This window comes from Erinaceus europaeus, chromosome 13 (assembly GCF_950295315.1).
Source record: "Erinaceus europaeus chromosome 13, mEriEur2.1, whole genome shotgun sequence".
In the NCBI taxonomy this organism is placed as follows: domain Eukaryota; kingdom Metazoa; phylum Chordata; class Mammalia; order Eulipotyphla; family Erinaceidae; genus Erinaceus; species Erinaceus europaeus.
The window spans coordinates 44,497,755-44,523,061 of record NC_080174.1 but is presented as its reverse complement, the minus strand read 5'-3'; the positions used below and the strand labels follow the sequence as shown (position 1 = coordinate 44,523,061).

The 25,307-nt window shown below is 40.4% G+C and overlaps 1 protein-coding gene across 18 annotated transcripts in view; it reads right to left on the bottom strand.

The window, feature by feature from the left end:
- Window positions 1–25,307, bottom strand: part of EPB41 (erythrocyte membrane protein band 4.1) — a 217,665-nt gene that overhangs the window by 61,933 nt on the left and 130,425 nt on the right. For 15 of the 18 annotated variants that reach the window (XM_060205680.1, XM_060205692.1, XM_060205686.1 and 12 more), the window contains exons 11-12: window positions 15,765–15,937; window positions 5,837–6,045 (exon numbers count right to left, since the gene is read on the bottom strand). In XM_060205680.1, the coding sequence (XP_060061663.1) occupies window positions 5,837–6,045; window positions 15,765–15,937 (382 nt within the window). The remainder of the gene's footprint in view (window positions 1–5,836; window positions 6,046–15,764; window positions 15,938–25,307) is intronic. The other 3 variants (XM_060205693.1, XM_060205677.1, XM_060205691.1) reach the window with 1 other exon arrangement.

The following is a 25,307-nucleotide window of genomic DNA, read 5'->3' as shown; positions in this document are numbered from 1 at the left end:
GGCTGTGAAATAATGAAATACGCAGTCATTATGATGCAGTCTAATAAGGGGCTTTACTCTCAGCTACAATCTGTTTGTTCACCACATTTTCAGTGCTGAGTGATCTCATGGATAGTCAAATGACTAAAAGAGAAAATTAAAGCAATTATTCTATAAATGAAACACATTATAATACTTATTTATAAAAAAGTACCTATTAAAAATAATTTAGGCTTAAATACATCCTGTTTTTGTTTTGCTTTTTCAATGACCTAGAGGTATCTCATTATCATTTAAAAACAAATTTACAAATGAATATATCAATGTATGACATACATAGATGTTAGAAACAAAAACATTTAAAAATTATTTTATATTTATTTATTTATTTATCATTGGATAGAGACAGAAAGGAACTGAAAAGAGAGGAGAGAGAGAGAGGGAAAGAGAGGGGCCAGGTGGTGGTTCACCTGGTTGAGTGCACATGTCACAATGTGCAAGGACCTGGGTTCAAGCCCCCTAACCCCCCACCAGGGAGAAAGCTTCGCAAGTGGTGAAGCAGGGCTGCAGGTGTCTCTCTGTATCTCCCCCCATTCTCTCGATTTTTGGCTGTCTCTATCCAATAAATAAAAGATAATTTAAAAAAATAAAAAAGAGAGAGAGAGAGGGAGTCGGGCGGTAGCGCAGTGGGTTAAGTGCACGTGGCTCGAAGCTCAAGGACTGGCATAAGGATCCTGGTTCCAGCCCTGGGCTCCCCACCTGCAGGAGAGTCACTTTACAGGTGGTAAAGCAGATATGCAGGTGTCTGTCCCCTCCTCTCTCCATTTCTTTCTGTCCTATCCAACAACAACGACGATAATAACTACAACAACAATAAGAAAACAACAAGGGCAACAAAAAGGAAATAAATATTTAAACAACACTTTTAAAATAAAAAAAGTAAAACAAAAAAGAGAGAGGGAAAGAGACAGAAACACCTGCAACCCTGCTTCACCACTCATCCCTGCAGGTGGGGGGCTGGGGGGCTTGAACCTAAGTCCTTGTGCACTGTAATGTGTGTGCTTAACCAGGTGTGCCACTGCCTGCCCCCTCCCAAGAAATCTTTATAGTTTAGCACACATATAATAAACCACATAACACCAAGCAGGTAAAACAAATGTTTTTGTTAGTTGTTCAATATATTTAAAGAGGTAGCGTCATCCTAGAGTTTATTAAACAACAAAATACCAAAATAAATAAACACAACCTAAACTGTTATCAATACATGCAATTACTTCAAGGATGACTTATAAATAAGCAAACATAGGGTTCAGCTGCAATACTCAATTCACTGTATTCACTTTCCAAGGGACTTGAAGCCCATCTATGAGCAAGATTCAACGTTAAAAGTAGGAAGAGAATATTTAAGGGCCCTTGCCCGCTTCTGAATACCTTTAGTAATAGCTATTTTATATATCCAAAATGGATTCAGTAAAATTACACAAATCCAGATAATTATTACTTTTCTTATTGTCACCAAGGTTATTGCTGGTGCTCAGTGCCAGCACTATGAATCCATGCTCCCAGGCCCATTTTTTCCCCTTTCTTTTTATTTTCCCTTTTCCCTTCCCTCCCTCTTCCCTTCCTTCTTATTTTACTGGACAGGACAGAGAGAAATTGAGAAGGGAGTGGGAGATAGGAGAAGAGGAAGATAGACACCTGTAGACCTGCTTCACCACTTGTGAAGCTCCTCCCCTGGGGAGTAGGGGCTTGAAACCAGGTCCTTATACATGGTAATATGTGTACTTAAGCAGGTACACCACCACCTGGCCCCAGATTATTAAGAAAAAGTACAACAGAGCAGGGGTAGATAGCATAATGGTCATGCAAAGAGATTCTACTGCCTGAGACTCCAAAGTCTCAGGTTCAGCCACTTGTACCACCCTAAGCCAGAGCTGGGTAGTACCCTCGTAAAAAGGGGGAAAAAAAGTACAACAGAAGAAGCAATGTCTAATACATTAAATATTTCAAAATTGGAAAAATTTTTATTAGAGGTCTAATCAATTATTTTGTATCATTATGCTCATTGTTGTACTATAATTTGCAGTCTTGACTATTTATTTTAATCATACTTGTCAGCATTACCTCAAAGTGCAATGCCACTGGACTATTTTCCATAGGACTAAACATAAAGAACACAAGATAACACCACACTTTAGGATACTGTTCAGTCATAAACACTCCTATAGCAAGGTTCACTGCCAGGAGTTAATTAATAGATTGGGTAATTTTATTCTGAATCTAATTGCTGTGTGGCCTATAACAAGTTATTTTACCTTTCTGAATTAAAGCATTCATTTTTAAGTGATAAAATAGAGATTGTATCTTCACAGTGTTGTGGGTGCTTAGCAGATGGCAGTTTTTATTATTTCATAAAGCTTAAATTTCTTATTTGAATAAGTAATGACTTCTTTTTTGCTTTGGATGGTCAAAAATTCAAGAGCAAGAAACTAAGTCTCTACTTCAGTGTAAGAATGGAGATCAAGTAGTAACAGTCGCTTTGAACACCTCTACTGCAAACATGCATCGGGAGAGCTCCTATCTCCATACCTACAAAGTAGGTCTTGTCAGTGACTCCAGATGGCAAAGGGCTATCTCTATTTGACATAAAATTTGTGTTAAATAGTGAATTTTGCAGTTCTGAGATTGCTTTACTATTCTTTTACAAAACAAATACAGCTTCATATAAATTCTACAATCATTTTTGAAGTGCTATATAAAAAACAAGCTCAGAGTCACCTTTAATTCTGTTGACAGTATTATAGCAATAAAAAAAAAATCAAAACATTTAGCAAAGAGGTGACTTTATGTCTGGTTGTGTTTCAAAACATATTTATAGAAAATTAGCTGATGATATCCCCCACCCCCATTGGCAGTTAAGTGGGGCTGGAGGGAGGCTTCACTCTACCATGGTCCCAACAGCAATGGGAGTTGATTCTTTAAGATATTTATGTCTGCATCATAAGCAAAATAACTAGTAAATTGGAAGAAATCCAGATAAATCTTAGCAACTCAAAAAGACTCCCTTGCCAACTCAAGTAATCTACTTTTCCCCCCAGTTATTATAACAATAGAGAAATAGTGACAGTTTCTACAAGTTAATAACATTGGTTAAATATTCTACAATTAAAAAATAAGGTATTCTTTAAAAAAAGATTTATTAATTTATGAGAGAAAGAACCAGAGCATCACTCTGACATATGCAATGCTGCTGCTTTACCCACTGTACCACCTCCAGGGCCACAAAACAAAAGTATTCTAAAATAAAAAGGTACCATAATCTGACAGGCAATGCCATATACATTGGACTAAGTATGCAAATACAGATGTCCACCAATTACTCTTCCCCTACCCTATCCCCGATTTAAGTTGGTCTCAAAAGGTAGTAAAAACTACATGTCATTTTGAATTGGTTTTTCTTTTTTAATATTTATTTATTTATTCCCATTTGTTGCCTTTGTTGTTTTTATTGTTGTAGTTATTATTGTTGTTGCCATTGTTGTTAGGTAGGACAGAAAGAAAAGGAAAGAGGAGGAGAAGACAGAGAGGGGGAGAGAAAGATAGACACCTGCAGACCTGTTTCACCACTTTCGAAGTGACTCCTCTGCAGGCGGGGAGCCAGGGGCTCGAACCAGGAACCTTACACCGGTCCTTATGCTTCCTGCCACGTGCGCTTAACCCGCTGCACTACCGCCCGACTCCCCTGAATTGGTTTCTTTTAATACAATCAAAACAGAGCCAGATATGGCAAAGCTCTACAGATAAAGTAGATACTGAACTGGTTCCAAAAAGAACAGAATTAATCCATCTGCCAAGGTAAGAGTACTCACTAAGGTCTTACATGTATAAACAAACTTTAACATTACTGTGAGAAAAATATTTTTATCACATTCCCTTGTGTTGTTAGATTTGGTCTGCCATCTGCCATTCTTGGTTTGACTGGTTTAGAGCACTCAAGAGTAGCAGGAACTTGTTAGAAGACAGAGTTTTCACCTAAAAATAATTTAGTATCTAGTGTTTCCTACATTAACTGTTTGATATATCTGTTAAGAAATTTAAATGTTGTGGTCTAGGAGGTGGTACAGTGGATAAAGCACAAGGACTCTCAAGCACAAGGTCCTGAGTTCAATCCCTGGCAGCACATCTACCAGAGTGATATCAGGTTATTTCTTTCTCTCTTATCTTTCTCATTAATAAATAAAACAAAATTAAAAACAAAACAACAACAAAAAGAAATTTAAATCTTACAACCTGGTAAGTGGCTCAGAGGATAAAGTACTGGACCCTCAAGTATGAGGGAGTCACTTCACAAGCAGTGAAGCAGTTCTGCAGGTGTCTATCTCTCTCTCCCCCCTCTGTGCTATCCAACAATAATGATATCAATAACAACAATAATAATTACAACAATAAAAAACAAGGGCAACAAAAGGGAATAAATAAATATTAAAAAAAAGAAAACATAACACCAAAGTAAAAGACTCTGGGGTGGGTGGGTGGGTGGGGAGAATACAGGTCCATGAAAAATGATGAATGAAATAGTGGGGGTTGTATTGTTAAATGGGAATCTGGGGAATGTTATGCATGTACAAACTATTGTATTTACTGTTGAATGTAAAGCATTAATTCCCCAATAAGGAAATAAATTATTAAAAAAATATATAATGGATCTTCTCATTTTTGTAGAGCTACTTAAGATCTGAACAATCATATCTGTCTTATGTAACACATAAGTATTCCCTGAATATAGGTTTTAGCTATCCATCTTCAAAAATCAAATTACATTTTAATTATACCAGCAGAGCTTACTTTTTTTTTTTTTTTCCTTAAATAGAGCACTGTTCAGCTCTGCCATATGGTGGTGAGGGGCTTGAACCTGGGACTTAGGAGCCTCAGGCATGAGAGTCTGCTTGCATAAACATTATGCTATCTACCCTTCGCCCAGAGATTACTCTTAAAATGGAATGTATAGAGTCCTTCTGGTGTGTTTTATGGACTTTTATTTAAAGACTTTTTAAAAAAAGATTTTTATATTTATTTATTTTCCCGTTTGTTGCCTTTGTTTTAGTTATTACTGTTGTTGTTACAGATGTCTTCGTTGTTGGATAGGACAGAGAGAAATGGAGAGAGGAGGGGAAGACAGAGAGGGGGAGAGAAAGACACCTGCAGACCTGCTTCACTACCTGTGAAGTGACTCCCCTACAGGTGGGGAGCTGGGTCTCCAACCCGAATGGCTCACTTTTTTTTTTCTAATTTTTTAAAATATTTATTTATTTATTCCCTTTTGTTGTCCTTGTTGTTTTATTGTTGTAGTTATTATTGATGTCATCATTGTTGGATAGGACAAAGAAATGGAGAGAGGAGGGGAAGAGAAAGATAGACACCTGCAGACCTGTTTCACCGCCTGTGAAGCGACTCCCCTGCAGATGGGGAGCCCGGGGCTCGAACCGGTATCCTTACGCGGATCCTTGTGCTTTGCGCCACGTACGCTTAACCCGCTGTACTACCGCCCGACTTCCCTTTCTTTCTTTCTTTCTTTCTTTCTTTCTTTCTTTCTTTCTTTCTTTCTTTCTTTCTTTCTTTCTTTAGCTATATGTTAGGTCAAGTTGTGGGTCACTTGAAAACTTCTGGTATAACTTACATTCTTCATAACAGTTTTACAGGTTCATGGGAAAATAGCTCCTCTGACAAAGAAGGGGGAAGAAGTCAATTTGTTATGATTCAGCAAGAAGCAATTGCTTTGAAAACTTTTCCTGTGTCAAAGACTGAATACCTCTAAATCAAGAAAGTTATTAGCTCGATATCTGAACTAATGACATACCTTCCATGACTCTGTGGGCTCTGGTTCAGCTTGCTCAGGTGGTACTTCTTCCTGTTTCACTTCAACCTGCACTGTTTCCTTCTGTGTTTTAGAAGTCAATGGTTTTTTGACAGGTGCCCCTGGAACACCTCCTTCAGTGACCTGACTCTGAGCAATGGCTGGGGCAGAGGTGGGACGAGGACTTCGGTCTGTTGATTCGACAGCTGCTGCTTGTGAGAAAGGAAAAAAAGGAAGCAGAAGTAAAGGTAAGAGTCATACTACTTTAAAGTTATTATATTAAACAATTATAAATCCAGGATATATACAAGTATTACAATGTCTAGTGTCCTATTATCAAGAACTAAAAAAGAAATTAGTATTACTTTTCCAGGTAACTAATGGCAATAAGAAAGCTAAAAAGTAGTCCCCTCAGTGGAACAGCTAAAATGTACTGACAATTATGTTCCATAATGGGAAGGTCAGGGAGATGTCAAAATAAAAAGAAATGAAAACCCATTTTATTAAAAAGTTAACAAGATTTCTTAACCTAGAAATTTCAGGAACTTGCAAATGTAGTCTACTGAGAAAAAAAAAAAGGTTAAGTAAGTCTATTTTTTTTTCTATGAAGCCATTTTGAAATAAAGATTCATTTATTTTCAGGTGATCTTAGGAATCTGTCATAAAAAGGATTACATTTGAATTCTTCTGTTGGCTCTCCTTGGAACAAGGCAACTTGATAAATAGAACCTCTGACAAGAGATGCATATTTTTGAATGCTTGTTTAAGGGCAGATCTTTCAACCAGAGACTTAAAAAAAATTTTTTTTAACTCACTAGGGCCTTTCAACATGTGTGATCTCGTGGTTCTGGGTTGATTTTTCAAACAGAGATAAAGAGAGGCGAGACATCATAGCACCAAAGTATCCCCTGTATTATACCAAAGGCTCAGTCCTGGAATGGCATATGGCAAGACAAGTTTCTCACCAGGTGAATTAACCCTAGTAATTTTCTTTGTAATAACTCATTTTATTAAAATGATACATATTCAGAAGCTTTGGATTTTACTCTTCAAAAAGCCTGAGTGCCATCTTAAGTGCTGCCACATTTTTTTTCTCTCTTCTCTTCTCTTCTCTTCTCTTCTCTTCTCTTCTCTTCTCTTCTCTTCTCTTCTCTTCTCTTCTCTTCTCTTCTCTTCTCTTCTCTTCTTTTTTTACCAGAGCACTGATCAGCTCTGGTTTATGCTGGTGCAGGGGAATTGAACCTGGGACTTTGAAGCCTCAGGCATGACAGTCTGTTTGCATAACCGTTGTGCTATCTACCCCTGCTCCTACTACATTTTCTAAATCAATTTTATCATAGTTTTTATCCTCTATTTAGGGCAGTAGTTCTTAACCAGGGCTGATTTTGACTCACAGACAACCTCTGGCAATGTGCAAGGCAGTGTTGGCTGTTGTAACTAGAAAGATAAGTGAAAAGAGAATATTGGAATCTAGTGTGTCCAGGTAGGTTGTTGAGGTTGAGAAATTTTCTTTTAGGAAAATGGTTATATATAGATTGTTTTAGAGAGAATATGCTAAATAGGTTTATGACAAAACTCTAATCTTTTCACATAGTTGGTAATTTTTTACCAGAGCACCGCTTGGCTCTAACTACTGCTGATATTGGAGATCAAACCTAGGAAATCACTCATCTATGTCTGTGCCCTACCACAGGCTAGCTCCCTGTTCTGCAATTCTTCTCTTCTTATGATTTCCATCTTCATTCTTTCAGGGATTAAAATAAAGCATATGGTTTGTATTAATAAAACCAGAGTTATCTAGCAGTGTCTAGGAGTAATGATTTTGTTTCCACACAATTTAATACTTTTGATAACAGATCATCATTCTTCCATGTACTGAGACTTCAATTTTTAAAATCATTTTGCATGTAAATCTTTACAATTTCATTACACAATTACCTTCCTTCTTAAATTGAGTATAGTGGACTTAATTTATTCTGCTAAATTCAGGCATATAAACTATAAAGAGTGTGCTAAAGAAAGGAATTCCATGAATGAGGAGAGAAGACAAATTTCAAATTTAATTTAAAATAATTCCTCAAGAAAGAAATACTTGTTGCCTATAACAAATGCTAGTGAATGAAATAATTTTACAAGGTATGCATAGGAAAAACATCAAAAACACAGCAATCTACTTTATCTTCCGTGAAAAGTCCATGGTTTCCAGCAAGTTCCTGCCACTCATGAGTGCTTTAAACCAGTCAAACCAAGAATGGCAGATGGCAGAGGGATTGTGACAAAATATTTTGCTCACAGTTGTGTTAAAGTATCATTATACATGTGTACTCACACCTCCTCTCAAAGAATTAATTCCACTCTGCCTGGCACCAAAGAAACATAGCCCATGCTTTCACCATGTGTTATTTTGCCACTTGTATTTGGTTTTTATCCAAAACTAATAATGAGAGCCAAATGATCTGTCTTCAGCATTCCTAGCTTTGACAGTCTGTGCTACATGTGGCAAAGTAGGTGTAAGTGTGGAAATTGGTAGTTAGAGGTGTTAATAATCATTAACATACTATCTAGTCCTTGTATTTCTTTTGCTATAGGTTAACACTATTTCAAGAATATGCTGGGCAAAAATTATTACACACTTCTTCTTCTTCTAGCGTTTGCCCTTCTTCCGTAGCCAGTCAACAACAGCGTCAGGTTGAGCCTGATGTAAAGTTTCAAGACCTCCTTTGAATCTGGAGAGGTGGCAGTCGTTGACTATGTGGGTCATAGTCTGTCTGTAGCCACAGGGGCAGTTCAGGTCGTCTCTGGCTCCCCAGCGATGGAACATAGCGGTGCACCGGCCATGGCCTGATCGATAGCGATTGAGCAGGGCCCAATCATAACGTGCTAGGTCAAAGCTGGGTTGACACTTGCAGGGGTCTGTGATGAGGTGTTTATTCTTTACCTCAGCTGACTGCCAACTCTGTTTCCAAGAGTCTGGAACAGAGAAGTTCAGTGTAGGCGTAGGGGACCAGATTGGTTGACGAGACGTCAAGCGTTGGACAGGGTGGGCGAAGATATCCGCGTATATTGGCATGTCCGGTCGAGCGTATATGTGGGAAATGAACTTAGATGATGCTGCATCCCGACGAATATCTGGCGGGGCGATGTTGCTAAGAACTGGCAGCCATGGAACCGGGGTGGAACGGATGGTTCCAGAAATTATCCTCATGGAGGAATATAATTTGGAATCGATCAAGTGGACATGGGGGCTACGGAACCATACCGGGGCACAGTATTCTGTAGTGGAATAGCATAATGCCAGAGATGATGATCGTAGTGCGGAAGCGCTCATGCCCCATGAGGAGCTGGCCAGTCTTGCAATGATGTTATTCCTCGCGCCCACCTTTGCTGCAGTTTTTATGAGATGTTCATGAAATGACAGGGTGCGATCGAGAGTAACGCCAAGATAGACTGGCTGGGCTCCATGCTGGATTCTCGCATCATCAAGCTGCACATTAAGCTCACGCGAGGCCGAGGTATGGTGTAGATGGAAAACAGATGATACCGTTTTTGCAGTGCTAGGGATTAGTCGCCATTTTTTACAGTAATCAGATACCAGAGACATGACACACTAATAAAGCAATTCAACTGAGAAATCTCACCTGGGAGATATGGAAAGTAGAAAATTTTTCTTTTTTCAACAAGACTGTAAACTATGAATCACAACAGAGATTCACGGTGGTCATTTATTTTTCATTTTTTTGCCACCAGGGTTATTGCTGGCACTCGGTGCCAGCACTACGAATACGCTGCTCTTAGCAGCCATTTTTTCCATTTGATTAGATAAGACAGACAGAAATTGAGAGAGAAGGAGGAGAGAGGGAAGGAGAAAGATAGGATCCTTGCAGGGGTTCTTATGCTTCGTACTATGTGCAAAACCCAGTGGGACACTGCCCAACCCCCTCATTTCTTTACTCCCCAGCCCCCCAGGGTTATCAGTGGGGCTCGGTGCCGGTACTTCGAATCCACTGCTCCTGTGGTCATTTTTTATTTTCTTTTGGGTAGGACAGAGAGAAATTGAGAGGGGAGGGGAAGACAGGGTGAGAGAAAGACACCTGCAGACCTGCTTCAACACTTGTGAGGCAAACCCTTGCAGGTGGGGAGCTGGGATCCTTGTGCTTTGTACTATGTGTGCTTAATCTGGTGCACCACCGCCCGGCCCCCATTTATTTACTTTTTGTAGTCACTAAGGCTTCACTGCTCTGGGCTGACTTTTCAAGATAGAAAAAGACACACAGAAAGGCAGAGGGAGAAAAATACATCATGGCACTGAAGCTTCCCCCAGTGGGTGGGGGCCAGGTTTAAACCTGGGTCACACACAAGGCAAAGTAGACACACTATCCAGGTGAGCTAACTTACTAGCCCTTGTAGTTCTGTTTTTTCTTTTCCTTTCGAGCCCCCTGCAGGTGGGGAGCCAGGGGCTGGAACCCAGATTCTTATGCCTGTCCCTGTGCTTCCCGCCACCTCTGTTTAACCCACTGCAATACTGCCTGGCTCCCTCCTCCTTCCATTCTTTTTCCTTATTTGTCGACAGAGAGAAATTAAGAGGTAATAGGGAGAAACAGAAGGAGAGAGACCTGCAGCCCTTCTCCACTGCTTGTTAAGCTTTCCCTTTGCAGGTGGGGACCAGGGACTTGAACCTGGGTCCCTGAGCATGGTAACAATGTTCAGCCCCAGTTATATATACACATATATATATATATTAATTTTATTAAAAATTTTTCCCCTTTTGTTGCCCTTGTTTATCATCACTGTTATTGTTGTTGTTATTGCTGTCGTTGTTGTTGGATAGGACAGAGAGAAATCGAGAGTGGAGGGGATGATAGAGGGGTAGAGAAGACAGACACCTGCAGACCTGCTTCACCGCCTGTGAAGTGAACCCCCTGCAGGTAGGGAGCTGGGAGCTCAAACCAGGATCCTGATGCTGGCCCTTGCACTTTCCGCCCAGTTCCATTTTTTTTAAAAAGGACTAATTTTATATTATGAGAGAGAGAGGCCAAGAGAGCACTTTATGGTGCTAGGGATTGAACTCAGGACCTCATCCGTACAAGTCCAGACTTCTACTTTGGTGCCACCTCTAGGGATGTTCAATGTTTGCTCTTTAAATATACTCAGTGTTTGGGGGCAGTGATTACTTTTCTTTTTAAATCTTTTTATTATTATTAACTATCTTTATTTACTTATTGGACAGAGACAGCTAGAAATCGAGTGGAAGGGGGAGCTAGAGAGGGAGAGAAACTTGCAGATCTGCTTTACCAAAAATGAAGCTTCCCCCCCTTCAGTTGCTTGAACCTAAGTCCTTACATATTGTAACATGTGCACTCAGCCAGGTGTTTCCTTCTTAAAGATATTTGACTCTTCAGTTTTATGAATTTATTTGTTGGATATTAAAAAATTTTGATGCGGGGGTCGGGCGGTGGCGCAGTGGGTTAAGCGCATGTGGCGCAAAGCGCAGGGACCGGCGTAAGGATCCCAGTTGGAGCCCCCGGATCCCCACCTGCAGGGGAGTTGCTTCACAGGCGGTGAAGCAGGTCTGCAGGTGTCTGTCTTTCTCTCCCCCACTCTGTCTTCCCCTCCTCTCTCCATTTCTCTCTGTCCTATCCAACAACGAATAGCGTCAACAAGGGCAATAATAATAACCACAACGAGGCTACAACAACAAGGGCAACAAAAGGGGGAAAAATGGCCTCCAGGAGCGGTGGATTCATGGTGCAGGCACCGAGCCCAGCAATAACCCTGGAGGAAGGAAAAAAAAATTTTTTTTTTGATGCATATATAGAAACACCTTTAAAACTTCAATTATTTTTCTTTTCTGGTGGGCAAAAAAAATCATTTAAAAATAATTGTGCCTGCACTACAAATCCACCACTCCTGGTAGCTTTTTTTTTTTTTTTTTAAGATTGTCTTTTCTTTTTTTTTTTAAATTTTTTTATCTTTATTTATTTATTGGATAGAGACAGCCAGAAATTGAGAGGGAAGGGTGTGATAGGAAGAGAGAGACACCTGCAGCCCTGCTTCACCACTGGCAAAGCTTTCCTCTTGCAGGTGGGGACCGGGGGCTTGAACCTGGGTCCTTGAGCACTGTAACATGTATGCTCAACCAGGTGCACCACCACCTGGCCCCTCCTTGTAGCCTTTTTTCCCTCCATTTTATTGGATAGGACACAGAGAAATTAAGAGAGGAGGGAGATAGAGACGGAGAGAGAAAGATAAGACAACTAGGGTGGGGGTAGATAGCATAATGGTTATGTAAAAAGACTAATGCCTGAGGCTCTGAAGTCCCATATTCAATTCCCCCACACCACCATAAACCAGAGCTGAGTAGCATTCTGGTAAAAAGAAAAAGAGAGAGAGAGAGAGAGAGAGAGAGAGAGAAGAGAAGAGAGAGGAAGAGAAAGAAAAGGAGAAAAGATAGACACTTGCAGACCTGCTTTACCACTTGTGAAGTGTCCCTGCTCGAACTTGGATTCTTATGCAAGTCTCTTCTTTTCTTTTCTTTCTTTCTTCCTTTCATTTAACTTTATTTATTTTTTTATTATTGGATAGAGGCAGAGAGAAACTGAGAGAGGAAGGGGGAGACAGACAGACACCTGTAGCCCTGCTTCACCATACGTGAAGCCTTCCCCCTACAGGTGGGGACTGGGGGTTTGAAGCTGGGTCCTTGTGCACTGTAATGTGTGCACTCAGGCAGGTGTGCCACCACCTGGCCCCTCTTTCTTTCTTTATAACCATTATGTTACCTCCTCTGCCCAATGGTGGTGATCTTATGAAGCCATAAACTTCAGGATTCTATTGCTGTTGTCTGCAACAACAGCAAATTAGTTATATATTAGAGTAGTAAAAGAGTAAAACTCAAAGTCATCATAGTGAGGACAGACTTTTTTGCTGTTGTTGCCTCCAGGGTTATCGTTGGGGCTTGGTGCCTAAACTATGAATCCACTGTTCCTGGTGACCTTTTTTCCCATTTTGTTGCCCTTGTTGTTACTGTTATTGTTGCCATTGCTGTTGTTGTTATTGGACAGGACAGAGAGAAATCAAGAGAGATGGGGGAGAGAAAGACAGACACCTGCAGACCTGCTTTACCACTTGTAAAGCGACCCCCCTGCATGTGGGGAGCATGGGTCTCAAACCGGCATCTCTATGCCGGTTCTTGCACTTAGTGCCATGTGCGCTTAACCTGCCACGCTACTGCCCGGCCCCGTGAGGGCAGACTTAAGTCCTTGTTCTGTTAGCTAATAGCATCATTTCTGCTCCCTGGTACAGAGAAAAGAGGTAATGTATCGGGTCAGTGCTCCCAGTATTAGAGTGCTCACATGCAACATCAGTGGGTGTTGAAACACATATATGTAAGCCCAACTGATGCTCAGGTCCACCACAGACAATGGAGGTTATCTAAGAGGCAGGCTTTGGCATTTCTTTTGTTTTAAAACTCCAAAGATGATACAGGTGTATATTCCAGGTAACAATCCCACAATCATAAAATGAAAAACTGCCTGAATGTGTGACTCTAGAAATTTAAATAATTTGTGTGTGTGTTTTCTAGGTTTTTAATGAGTAATACAAGAATTTCTTCTTCTTTTTTTTAATCTTTATTTATTGGATAGAGACAGCCAGAAATCGAGAGGGTAGGTGAGGTAGAGACAGACAGATACCAGAAGGACACCTGCAACACTGCTTTACCACTCGCAAAGCTTTCCCCCTGCAGGTGGGGACTGGAGGCTCAAACCCAGATCTCTGCGCATTGTAATGTGCATTTATAACCAGGTGTGTCACTGCCTGGCACCCAAGAATTTCTGTATGCTTCTTGTTCACCAGGTTTTTGGTACTAAATAGAAAAATACAGGAATAGTTGGAAAAGAAGAAAGTACAACTGAAATATAAGCTGGAAAATTCTTGTCATCATTATTAACTATCCTTGTGACTTACTGCTCCATCTTACAAATTGGGATCTGAATCAGTTTTAGCTTTCCATCTGGGGAAGCAGATGTTATAGCTGAATACCAGATATAACAGAAGAGAGAAGGAATGTTTATTTGTACTATTAAACTTGTAATAATTTCCTTAATATACCACTTCTAGCTTAGAGGTCCATATTAATTAAAAAACAAAAACAGAGCAGGGTAGACAGCATAATAGTTGTGCAAACGATTTTCATGCCTAAGACTCTGAAGTCAAAGGCTCAATCTGCACCATCATAAGTCAGAGCTCAGCAGTGCTCTCTCTGGGTGGGGCTCCGGGGTAGGGGTGGGGAGGAGCGAAGGAGGCGAGGCGGCTCAGAGGATAGAGCATGTGACTACTGACACCACGTGAGAATACTAAAGTTGGAGACAGGTGGAACTCTATAGATGGTAAGATGGTACTTTTGTAAAATCTACAATAGAAAAACTGGGCTGGGCCAGTGGTAGAGCACATGTACAAAGCCCTGGTTTTGTTCCCTAGCACCAAGTAAAAAATAAAAACAAAGTGAAGAATGACAACAAAAAAAAAAAAAAAAGGAGGAGGAGGAGGCGCAGAAGGACCAAAGGAGACTTGGGAAAGTTAGGAAAAGAAGGAATAGTAGATACACTGACTTGTCTCCCTGGTCTTTAGTCCCAGTTCTAATACAGAGAAGATTCAGAGAAAAAGGTGACTTTAAAAAACAGAACTATAAACAAACTTTTTTTGTCTTACTGTTTTTATGTAATTCACATGCTTACAAGATAACATACATATGATGTTTAGGACAGTGACTGGAACATACTAAATACGCAATGAATATTGACTATTAGTATCCTTATTTTCCTTTTATTTATAAATATTTTATTCATTTATTTATTGGATAGAAACAGAAAGAAATCAGATTTAGGGTTTGAGCCCCTAACTCCACACCTACAGGGTGAGCGCTTCACAAGAAGCAAAAGAGGTCTGTAGGTGTTTATCTTTCTCCTCCCCTCTGTTTATCTCTATCTCTCCCTCTTCTCTCAATTTCTCTGTGTCTTATCCAATAAAATAAATTAAAAAAATGTTCAACAGGGTTTTAATTCAGTATACTATTTAAGGCCTTTACTCTGTACTAGAAATTCTAAATTCTAATTCTAGTTCTTTAATCAAGAACTACCTAGCAGTGGAAACTTGATTTAACTCACTACTTTCTCTGAAATTTAATTGTCTCCCCTCCCCATTCTCTTTTTCTTCTTCATTTTTTTACTTGTGATTATTAGTAGGTTACAGGGCTGGAAGACTACAAATATGGTTCCACACCACACAGCTGAAGTTCTGTTTGGACAGCCTCCCACCTCCCAAAGATAACCACTATAGTTCTCATAAAATCTTAGAAACAATTTTCTTGCTTTTGTTGCCCTCCCCTCGCCTCAAGTTCATGTGCATCAGTTCTCTAGACTCCACATATGAGTGAAACCCTCTGGTAGTTGTCCTTCATCTCTTTACTTATGAAACTTTTTAAAAATTGTTTTTCTTTTTGATCAGAGCACTGCTTAGCTCTGCTTCTGGTGGTGCAAGCGACTGAACTTCGCGCACTGTAGAGCCTCTGCCTTGAGAATCTCTTTGCATAACCATGATGCTATCTCTCCGACAACCTCTTTTTCTTAACATGATCCCAATGTGTCAGAAAATTAGTTATGTCATACTCCCAGAGGGATAAAGAATAGGGAAGCTTCCAATGGAGGGGATGGGATGTGGAACTCTGGTGGTAAGAATTGTGTGGAATTGTACATCTCTTATCCCATAATTTTGTCGATCATTATTAAATCACTAATAATAAAAAAGAAAATTATTTATGCCCATTGTATTTTACCACAGAGATTTAAAAAATTTAGTTCTCTAATAACTGTTGTTTCCTTTATCTATCACCAAAAGAGTTAGGAATCACAACACATCCTCAACATTTAATACTAACCTCCATCAAGGCTCCGGGATGCCCGTTTGCTTGCTGTACGCTCAAAATGTGGAGCAGGCCTGTCAATCAGAGCACTAGCTTGCCTGGTCTGAGCCTGAGTCCGGCCACTATATCGAAATTTTGATCCCAGTGCAAGGAATTTGCTTTTAGGAATGGTGTCTGTAGATGTCAGTCTGGAGGGGGAAAAAAAAACCATAAATCATGTATTATATATTGTCTTACTCTAGTGAAATTATAAGACTAAAGACCATATCAAGAATTAAATGTTTAACAATTCTCATAGTCTCCTTGAAATACTTGGGCAGATTTCCAATCAAGCAATTATTATTTTAGTTCTCTATCATTTCTTAAAGCAATATATATATCTTACTTGCGGCCTATGCTAGAAATCTTGTCTTACATCTCTACAGATAAGAGTCGATGGTTTCCAAAAAAATTTCATAGCATTGTACAATTTTTAAAAAGAATTTATTTATTTATTTATTTGACAGACAGGAGGAGAGAAACAACCAGCCATCACTCTGGTACAGATTGCTGCCGGGGATCAAACTCGGGACCTCATGGCTGAGAATCAATGCTTTATCCACTGGTACCACCTCCTGGACCACGCATTGTACAATTTATTAAAAATTATTTATTCCTTTTTGTTGCCCTTGTTGTTTTATTGTTATAGTTATTATTGATGTTGTTGTTGTTGGATAGGACAGAGAGAAATGGAGAGAGGAGGGGAAGACAGAGAGGATAGACACCTGCAGATGGGCTTCACTGCCTGTGAAGTGATTCCCTGGCAAGTGGGGAGCCAGGGCTTGAACCGGGACCCTTACATGGGCGCTTGCACTTTGCGCCAAGTGCACTTAACCCATGTGCGCCACGTGCACTTAACCCACTGTGCTACCACCCCATTCTCGCATTATACAATTTTTATCATATGCCAGAAATGCTTCAATCACTTTATAGGTCAAGAAAATTAAACCTCAAGAAGAAATCACCTATTTAAGTTCACATAGCTATTAAGAAGTTGGATGGTAGCCCCTGGCTTCCCACCTGCAGGGGGGTTGATTCACAAGCGGTGAAGCAGGTCTGTAGGTATGTGTCTCTCCCCTTCTGTCTGCCCCTCCTCTCTCAATTTCTCTCTGTCCTATCCAACAATGACATAACAACTAGGGCAACAAAAAAGGGGGGAAATGGCCTCCAGGAGCAGTGGTTTCATAGTGCAGGCACTGAGCCCCAGCAATAACCGTGGAGGCAAAAGAAAAAAGAAGTTGGGTAGTAACAGAGTTCAATTCTACTGATATTTTTACCACTCTACTAGAGTAATAATTTTAGAAACTATTAAGATTTATTTGTTTACTTGTTTATTTATTACAATAGAAGGAAGGGAAAGAGAGGGAGAAAGAGGGAGAAGGGAAAGAGAGGGAAGGAGGGAGGAAGGGAGGGGGGAGAGAGAGAGAGACAGACAGACAGACACCCAGAACACTGCTCAGCCCTAGCATAAGGTGGTATAGCCTCTAGAGCTTCAAGCATGCAAGTTGTTACTTTGAAAGAATGAGCTAATCTCCTCTGTTAGGAAAATAATTTTGTCAAATGTACTATTTCAAACTCAGTTTATAGGTTAATATTTTTTATTCAGTTTACTATCTTATCTTTTTTGTTTGTTTTGTTTTTAACTTGCCACCAGGGTTATTGCTAGGGCTCAGTGCTGCTGCTACGAATCCACTGTAATGAGTGCCTGTAGACCTGCTTCATAGCTCATAAAGCTTCCTCACTGCAGCTGGGGAACAGGGCCCAAACTTGGGTCCTTGAACCTAACAGTATCATGTGCACTCAATGGGGTGTGCCACCACCTGGCCCATTATCCTGTCTTCTTTCTAAACATTACCTCGTGCTTTCTTTTGTCATAGCATTACTGCACTGAATTAAAACAATGTCCTGGTGTTCCGTAAGTGACTGTGACTTCTCTAAGGGTTAAAGATAAAAACTATGAATTATTCATCTTTGTGTTTTCACTTCTGGCATGGTGCCTGGCATGAACTTGGCACTCAATAAGTGTCTGATGAATAAATACATAAATTGCTACATCAAATGCTCACAAAAATAGTATTTTCTCCTTTGGGATCCTTTAATTCAGCAAACATTTCTTCTATGTAACAAAACAGTACATGTTAATATAGCCTTTTATTTTGATTACATACATTTATATATGCTACACTCCTCTTAAATGTACTGATTGCATGTAAACCCCATTGATCTGACCTAGGGCCCATGTCTATTCATATTTAGCACAGGAGCCTGTAACTTCGGCTTCCCTGTCAGTTGGAGCACAAAGTCCATGGTCACAGCTAGGACATTCTAGGCTGCACTCATTTCAGAACCAGCCTTCCTTGAGTGGCAGAGTATGTTGATCTAGCCTCCCTACAGAGAGTGGGGCAATTTCTACCATTGGTGTTCTACATTAAGGGCAAGGTCCTATAGAGACCCACAAGAGGGTTTATGATGTTGTTCCTGATGGAGATGATCAGTGATGGTGGAGAGAGGGATCTGTTAGAGATCTAGACCCACCATATCTATGTGGGAATCAGAAGATTCCCTGACTAGGGCCTTGTATCGTTAATGGTATTTATATACTCTTCCTATATTTAGAAACTTCTCTCTGCCCTGATTCAGCTTTCTAGTCCTATTCTCAACTCTGACACTATTTTTCCAGACAATACTCTTAGTCCACAGGCATGTTAGCTGTTGAGCTCAGGCAAAAGTTACTAAAGTCATTGACCCTTTGGAATATACCTAAAGTAGACTTCCTAACTTCCTCCAACATGAAGACCCCGCATTTCATCTGCTATATTTTTACCTTTAGGCTCCTTATTCTTAAACAATTTGTTCTGCTTTATAGCTTAATGGTTTTTAGCCACCAAGTTGCAGATGCTACCATGACGCCAACCTGACTTCCCTAGGCAGACGACCTCATCACTGTGTCCTGGAGCCCCACTTCTCTAGAGCCCTGCCCCACTAGGGAAAGATAGAAACAGACTGGGGGCATGGATCAACCTGTCAACAATCATGTCCAGTGAAGAAGCAGTTACAGAAGACAGACTTTCCAACTTCTACATCTCATAATGATTTTTGGTCCATACTCACAGAGGGATAAAGAATAGGGAAGCTTCCAATGGAGAAGCTAGGATATAGAACTCTGGTGATGGGAATTGTATGGAATTGTACCCCTCTTATCCCACAATCTTGTCAGTCATTATTAAATCACTAATAAATAAAATATACTGGTTGCTGGTGAAATTTATACCATATGCACTACATGTTCAGAATAATGTTTTTTAAAAACAAGAAAGAGTGGGAGTTGGGCGGTAGCGCAGCGGGTTAAGCGCACATGGTGCTAAGCACAAGGACCGGCATAAGGATCCCGGTTCAAGCCCCCGGCTCCCCACCTGCAGGACAGCCACTTTACAGGTGGTGCAGGTGTCTGTCTTTCTCTCCCCCTCTCAGCCTCCCCCTCCTCTCTTCATTTCTCTCTGTTCTATCCAACAACAACGACATCAACAACAACAACAATAAAAACAAGGGCAACAAAAGGGAATAAAAATTAAAAAAAAAAATCTGAAGTCCAAAAAAAAAAAAATTGCTTGCTGTGGTTTATAAAAAAAAAAGAGTAATTTTGTTACTCTAATCTTCTTTTAAAAGGCCATTTTTCTGATGTATGTATATATGTATGTATGTATGAAATTAATTTTTACCAGAGAAAGATAGAGAGAGAGAGGGAGATGGAGAGAGAGAGAGAGAAAGAAACCAGAGCGCTGCTCAGCTCTGGTTTATGGTGGTGCTGGGGACTGAACCTGGGACCTTGGAGCCTCAGGCATGAAAGTCTTTTGCATTCTCCCCAGCCTCATGGTTCACATTTATACCTAAGTGCAGATCTAAGTGGAGTGATCTAAAGCACTTGAAAGGCTGGGAGAGAGGAAAAATAGGCTTCTAACAGATGGGAAACAATGGGCAGGAAGGAATTGAGAGACTTAAGAGTAGAGAGGCCAGAGCTAGCTAGTATTTACTGCTTGCTTAGAAATTAGCAGTGCCCAGGTACACTGTTAGAAAGGAAGTAGCACATACATAACATTTTCTTAATTGCTTTTTGTTTGTTGTTTTGCAAATGAGGAAGATGACTCTGGATGGGGAAATTTTCTCTTAAGATAAAGAAAAAGGATCAGGATCATCAGAAATGCCTGAGAGATAAGACTGAAGTTCTCTGTGTAGTTTATCTCCACAGAGCTTTGCAGTGTTGGCATGACAGTCTTTTGTGTAACCATTATGCTGTCTCCCTGCTCTGTCTTTTCTTTTTTTTTTTATTAAAAAGAAAGATTTATTTATCAAAGAGAGAGATGGAAAGAGTGAGAAAGAATGGTGTGGGTAGATAGCATAAGGATTATGAAAAGATTCTCTCATGCCTAAGGCTCCAAAGTCCCAGGTTCAAGTCCCCATACCACTATAAACCAGAGCTGATCAGTGCTCTGGTTAGAACCAGAGTGCCACTCGGGCACTTGGGATGCCAGGTCCAACCTGGACTCTCATAGTGGAAAGTCCAATGCTTTAGGGTTGAAGTGATAAAGATTATGCAAAGAAAATCTTTTTATTTATTTATTTCCTTTTGTTGTCCTTGTTGTTTTATTGTTGTAGTTATTATTGATGTCATTGTTGTTGGATAGGACAGAGAGAAATGGAGAGAGGAGGGGAAGACAGAGGGAGAGAAAGATAGACACCTGCAGACCTGCTTCACTGCTTGTGAAGCAACTTCCCTGCAGGTGGGAAGCCCGGGGCTCGAACCAGGATCCTTATGCTGGTCCTCATGCTTTGCACCACTTGTGCTTAACCCGCTGTGCTACCGCCCAACTCCCACAAAGAAAATCTTATGCTTGAGCCTCTAAAGTTTCAGGCTCAACCCCCATACTACCATAACCCAATACTAAGCAGTGGTTAAAAAAATAATAAGGGAGCTGGGCGGTAGAGCAGTGGGTTAAGTGCAGGTGGCACAATGTGCAAGGATCGGCATAAGGATCCTGGTTCAAGCCCCCGGCTCCCCACCTGCAGGGGAGTTGCTTCACAGGTGGTGAAGCAGGTCTGCAGATATCTTTCTCTCCCGCTCTGTCTTCCCCTCCTCTCTCCATTTCTCTCTGTCCTATCCAACAACAATGACATCAATAATAATTACAACAATAAAACAACAAGGGCAACAAAAGGGAATAAATATTTAAAAAATTCAAAAGTAATAATACAGGGGTGGGGGGGATAGCATAATAGTTATACAGACTTTCATGCCTGAGGCTCTGAAGTACCAGGTTCTATCCCCTGCACCACCATAAACCAAAGCTGATCACTGCTATGGTTAAAAATAAATAAATATGCACAGCCAAAGAAACTATCACACAAAGAGACCCCTCACAGAATGGGAGAATATCTTCACATGCCATACATCAGACAAGAGACTAATCACCAAAATATACAAAGAGCTCAGCAAACTTAGCGCAAAAAAAAGCAAATGACCCCATCCAAAAATGGGCAGAGGATATGAACAAAACATTCACTTCAGAGGAGATCCAAAAGGCTAACAAACATATGAAAAATTGCTCCAGGTTGCTGACTGTCAGAGAAATGCAAATAAAAACAACATTGAGATATCACCTCACTCCTGTGAGAATGGCATACATCAAAAAGGACAGCAAAACAAATGCTGGAGAGGCTGTGGGGACAGAGGAACCCTTCTGCACTGCTGGTGGGAATGTAAATTGGTCCAACCTCTCTGGAGAGCAGTCTGGAGAACTCTCACAAGGCTAAACATGGACCTTCCATATGACCCAGTAATTCCTCTCCTGGGGATATACCCCAAGGATTCCATAATGCCCAATCAAAAAGATATGTGTACGACTATGTTCATAGCAGCACAATTCATAATAGCTAAAACCTGGAAGCAACCCAGGTGCCCAACAACAGATGAGTGGCTGAGAAAGCTGTGGTATATATACACAATGGAATACTACGCAGCTGTTAAGAACAATGAACCCACCTTATCTGACCCATCTTGGACGGAGCTAGAAGGAATTATATTAAGTGAGCTAAGTCAGAAAGATAAAGATGAGTATGGGACAATCCCACTCATCAACAGAAGTTGAGAAAGAAGATCAGAAAGGGAAACTAAAAGCAGGATTAGACTAAATCTTGAGTAGGACACCAAAGTAAAAACCCTGTGGTGAGGGGGAGGGTGGACACTCGGCTTCCCGGGGCGGTGGGGGAGGGGGGGCGGCAGGGGCAGAGGTGGGTGGGTGGGATGGGACACAGTCTTTTGGTGGTGGGAATGATGTTTATGTACACTCCTATTAAATTGTAGTCATATAAATCACTATTTAATTAATATGAGAGGGGAAAAATTGATTGTATGTCTTGAACTTTTAAAAGCACAGACTGAGTCTTTTTAATACATAGGCTGAGTCTTTGATATGTTGACTCTCTCAAAAGCCTAGATCAGGGAGAACAGAAGCACCAATGGCACAGCTATATACAAGATGCTGGGTACTATACAGCAAACCCTAACAAAGGGACTTTTCAAAGTTAACCCAGTTACCAAATAATGTGATGATAACAATAACGATCCATTGTCTTTTTGAACCCTAAGACAACAGGAACCTCACATTTCCACTATACAGCCTATATTTCCCGCAGACCTGGGACCTTAGGGCGGGGCACACTTTCCTACATGCTTCTCTCAATTCATATCAAATAATATTGCATCCACCAATCACAACCTAATCAATACAACGAGTGCCACCTCAGCATGCTTCACTTCAGACTGTGTCCAGAGACTTCAGGTGTGGAATGACAACTCTTCAGCTTCATCACTCGGGCGAGACCTTTCCTTTCATAGGATTCTCTAATTCCATTCCAGGTGGTTCATTTCCTAACAAAGTCCCCAAACCTAGATATAGACTAGGTCCCCTGAGATAGAGCATATGTTCACATGTATCCATAAACTAGGGCAAAATATATACCTGAAAGCAAAAGTACATAATAGTCTGCAGTGAGTACCTCCCAACACTTCATCTGCACTATTCTAGTCTTTAGGTCCATGATTGTTCAACAATATGTTAGGCTTTGTATGTTAACTCTCTTTTCAGCCACCAGGTGCCAGATGCCAGCATGATGCCGACCAGACTTTCCTGGACAGACGACCCCACCAATGTGTTCTGGAGCTCCGTTTCCCTAGAGACCCACCCTACTAGGGAAAGAGAGAGGCAGACTGGGAGTATGGACCAACCAGGCAACACTCATGTTCAGCGACTAAGTAATTACAGAAGCCAGGCCTTCCTTCTTCTTTGTCCCACAATGACCCTGGGCCCATGCTCCCAGAGGGATAGAGAATAGGAAAGCTGTCAGGGGAGGGGATGGGATATAGAGATCTGGTGGTGGGAACTGTATGGAGTTATACCCCTCCTATTGTACGGTTTTGTTAATGTCTCCTTTTTAAAATAAATAAATAATCAATAAACAAAGGCAATTTTCTTAAGAGTTTTTTTTCTTGAGGGTGGGGGGGAGGAAAGAGTTTTTTCTCTTTCTTTTTAAAATTATTTTAAGCTTTTAAAAATATTTATTTTTATTACTGAATAGAGAGAAACTGAGAAGGGTGGAGGAGATAGAGAAAGGGAAAGAGACAGAGAGATACCTGCAACCCTGCTTCACCACTCGTGAAGCTTTCCCCTGCAGGTGCAGCACCGCCTGGTCCTAAAAGCTCAATTTTCTTGGGTTTCTTGGCTGAAAGCACAAAGAAATATCTTAATGCCAATACTTAAGATGTTTAAATTAAGTATAAACTGAACTTTTGTACTTATTTTAAAATAAAACAGCTATTTTTCCTGCTTTATCCTATTCACTGGGCTACAGTGCTGACATAAAATACAAATAGAATAAAAAGATATGTTGGGAGCCACTCATAAGGATCTGGCAAGACAATAAGGGTAATGAAAGGGAAAATAAATAAAATTAAAAAAAAAAAAGATCTGGCTTATTTGTGAGACACTGGTTACACACTGCTCAGCTCTGGTTTATGTTAGTGCGGGGGACTGAACCTGGGACTTTGAAGCCTGAACATGAGGATCTCTTTGCACAACTACTTTGCTATTAACCCCTGCCTAAAGATCTGGTTTATTTATGATACGACATAAGGTCAGGTATTTGATTCAAATTATTGATAGTTGAGACACAGTGGGAAGGGGTGGCTGGAAATACAGATGACGTAAGATGGACTTTGGGGTGATAATAATTGGATCTGAATGACAGGTAAAAGGAAAATTCATTATACTACTCTCTTCATTGCTGCTACTATGTTTGCAGTTTTTAAAAATAACTTTTTTTATAAAAGGCATCCTAATAATAGGTAGTTAAAGCTCTCTTCAATATATAGTTACTTCCGTAAGCTCTGTTTTCTCTATTAGACTCTATGTCCATAATGACAGAAATTTGGGGCTGGCTGGTGGTACACCTGGTTGACAGCACATATGAAAATGTGCAAGGACCCATGTTTGAGCCCCTGGTCCCCAGATGCAGGGGGAAAGCTTTGCGAGTGGTAAAGCAGTGTTGCAGGTGTGTCTCTCTGTTTCTCTTCCTAGCACCCCCTACCCTCTCGATTTCTGGCTGTCTCTATCCAATAAATAAAGATAATAAAAAAAATTTAAAAAAAAACAAAAAAACTTAAAACTGGTCCAGGAGGTGGCACACTGGATTCTCAACCAAGAGGTCCCGAGTTCGATCCCCGGCAGCACATGTACCAGAGTGATGTCTGGTTCTTTCTCTCCTCCTATCTTTCTAATGAATAAATAAATAAATTCTTAAAAAAAAAAAAAAAAGGACAGAAACTAGATTTATTTAGTGGTATAATCCTAATGCCTAGTACAGTGACTCTTCAATGTGAAAGCGCTCTCTCTCTCTCTCTCTCACACACACACACACACACACACACACACACACACACACACTGGGAAATGAAAAGCAGAGGGATGAAACTTAATTCAACATTCTGATTATCTAATACAACTACACTTCAAAGATGATTTCTGTGTTCCTTTCCAAGGATTGATAAGAGCCAAGATAATGATCAATTCCTTCTAGTATAAAAGTTCCATAGAAAGTACTTAATTGAGCACTGCTTGGAGAACTCCCCTGTGGTAATGTTGCTGTTTTTTTTTTTCTTTCCAGTTTTATTTTATTTTATTACCAGAGCACTGCTCAGCTCTGGCTTATGGTGGTGCAGGGGATTGAACCTGGAACTTCAGAACCTCAGGAATGAGAGTCTCTTTGCATAACCATTATGCTATCTACCTCTGCCATGTTTTTTTTTTTTTTTTAATTATTTATTATTGGATAGAGACAGAGAGAAATTGAGAGGGGAAGGGGATTCAGGGAGAAAGATAGATACCTACAGCCCTTTTCACCACATGTAAAGCTCCCCCCGCAGGTGGGGACCAGGGACTTGAACCTGAGTCTTTGTGCACTGTAGTG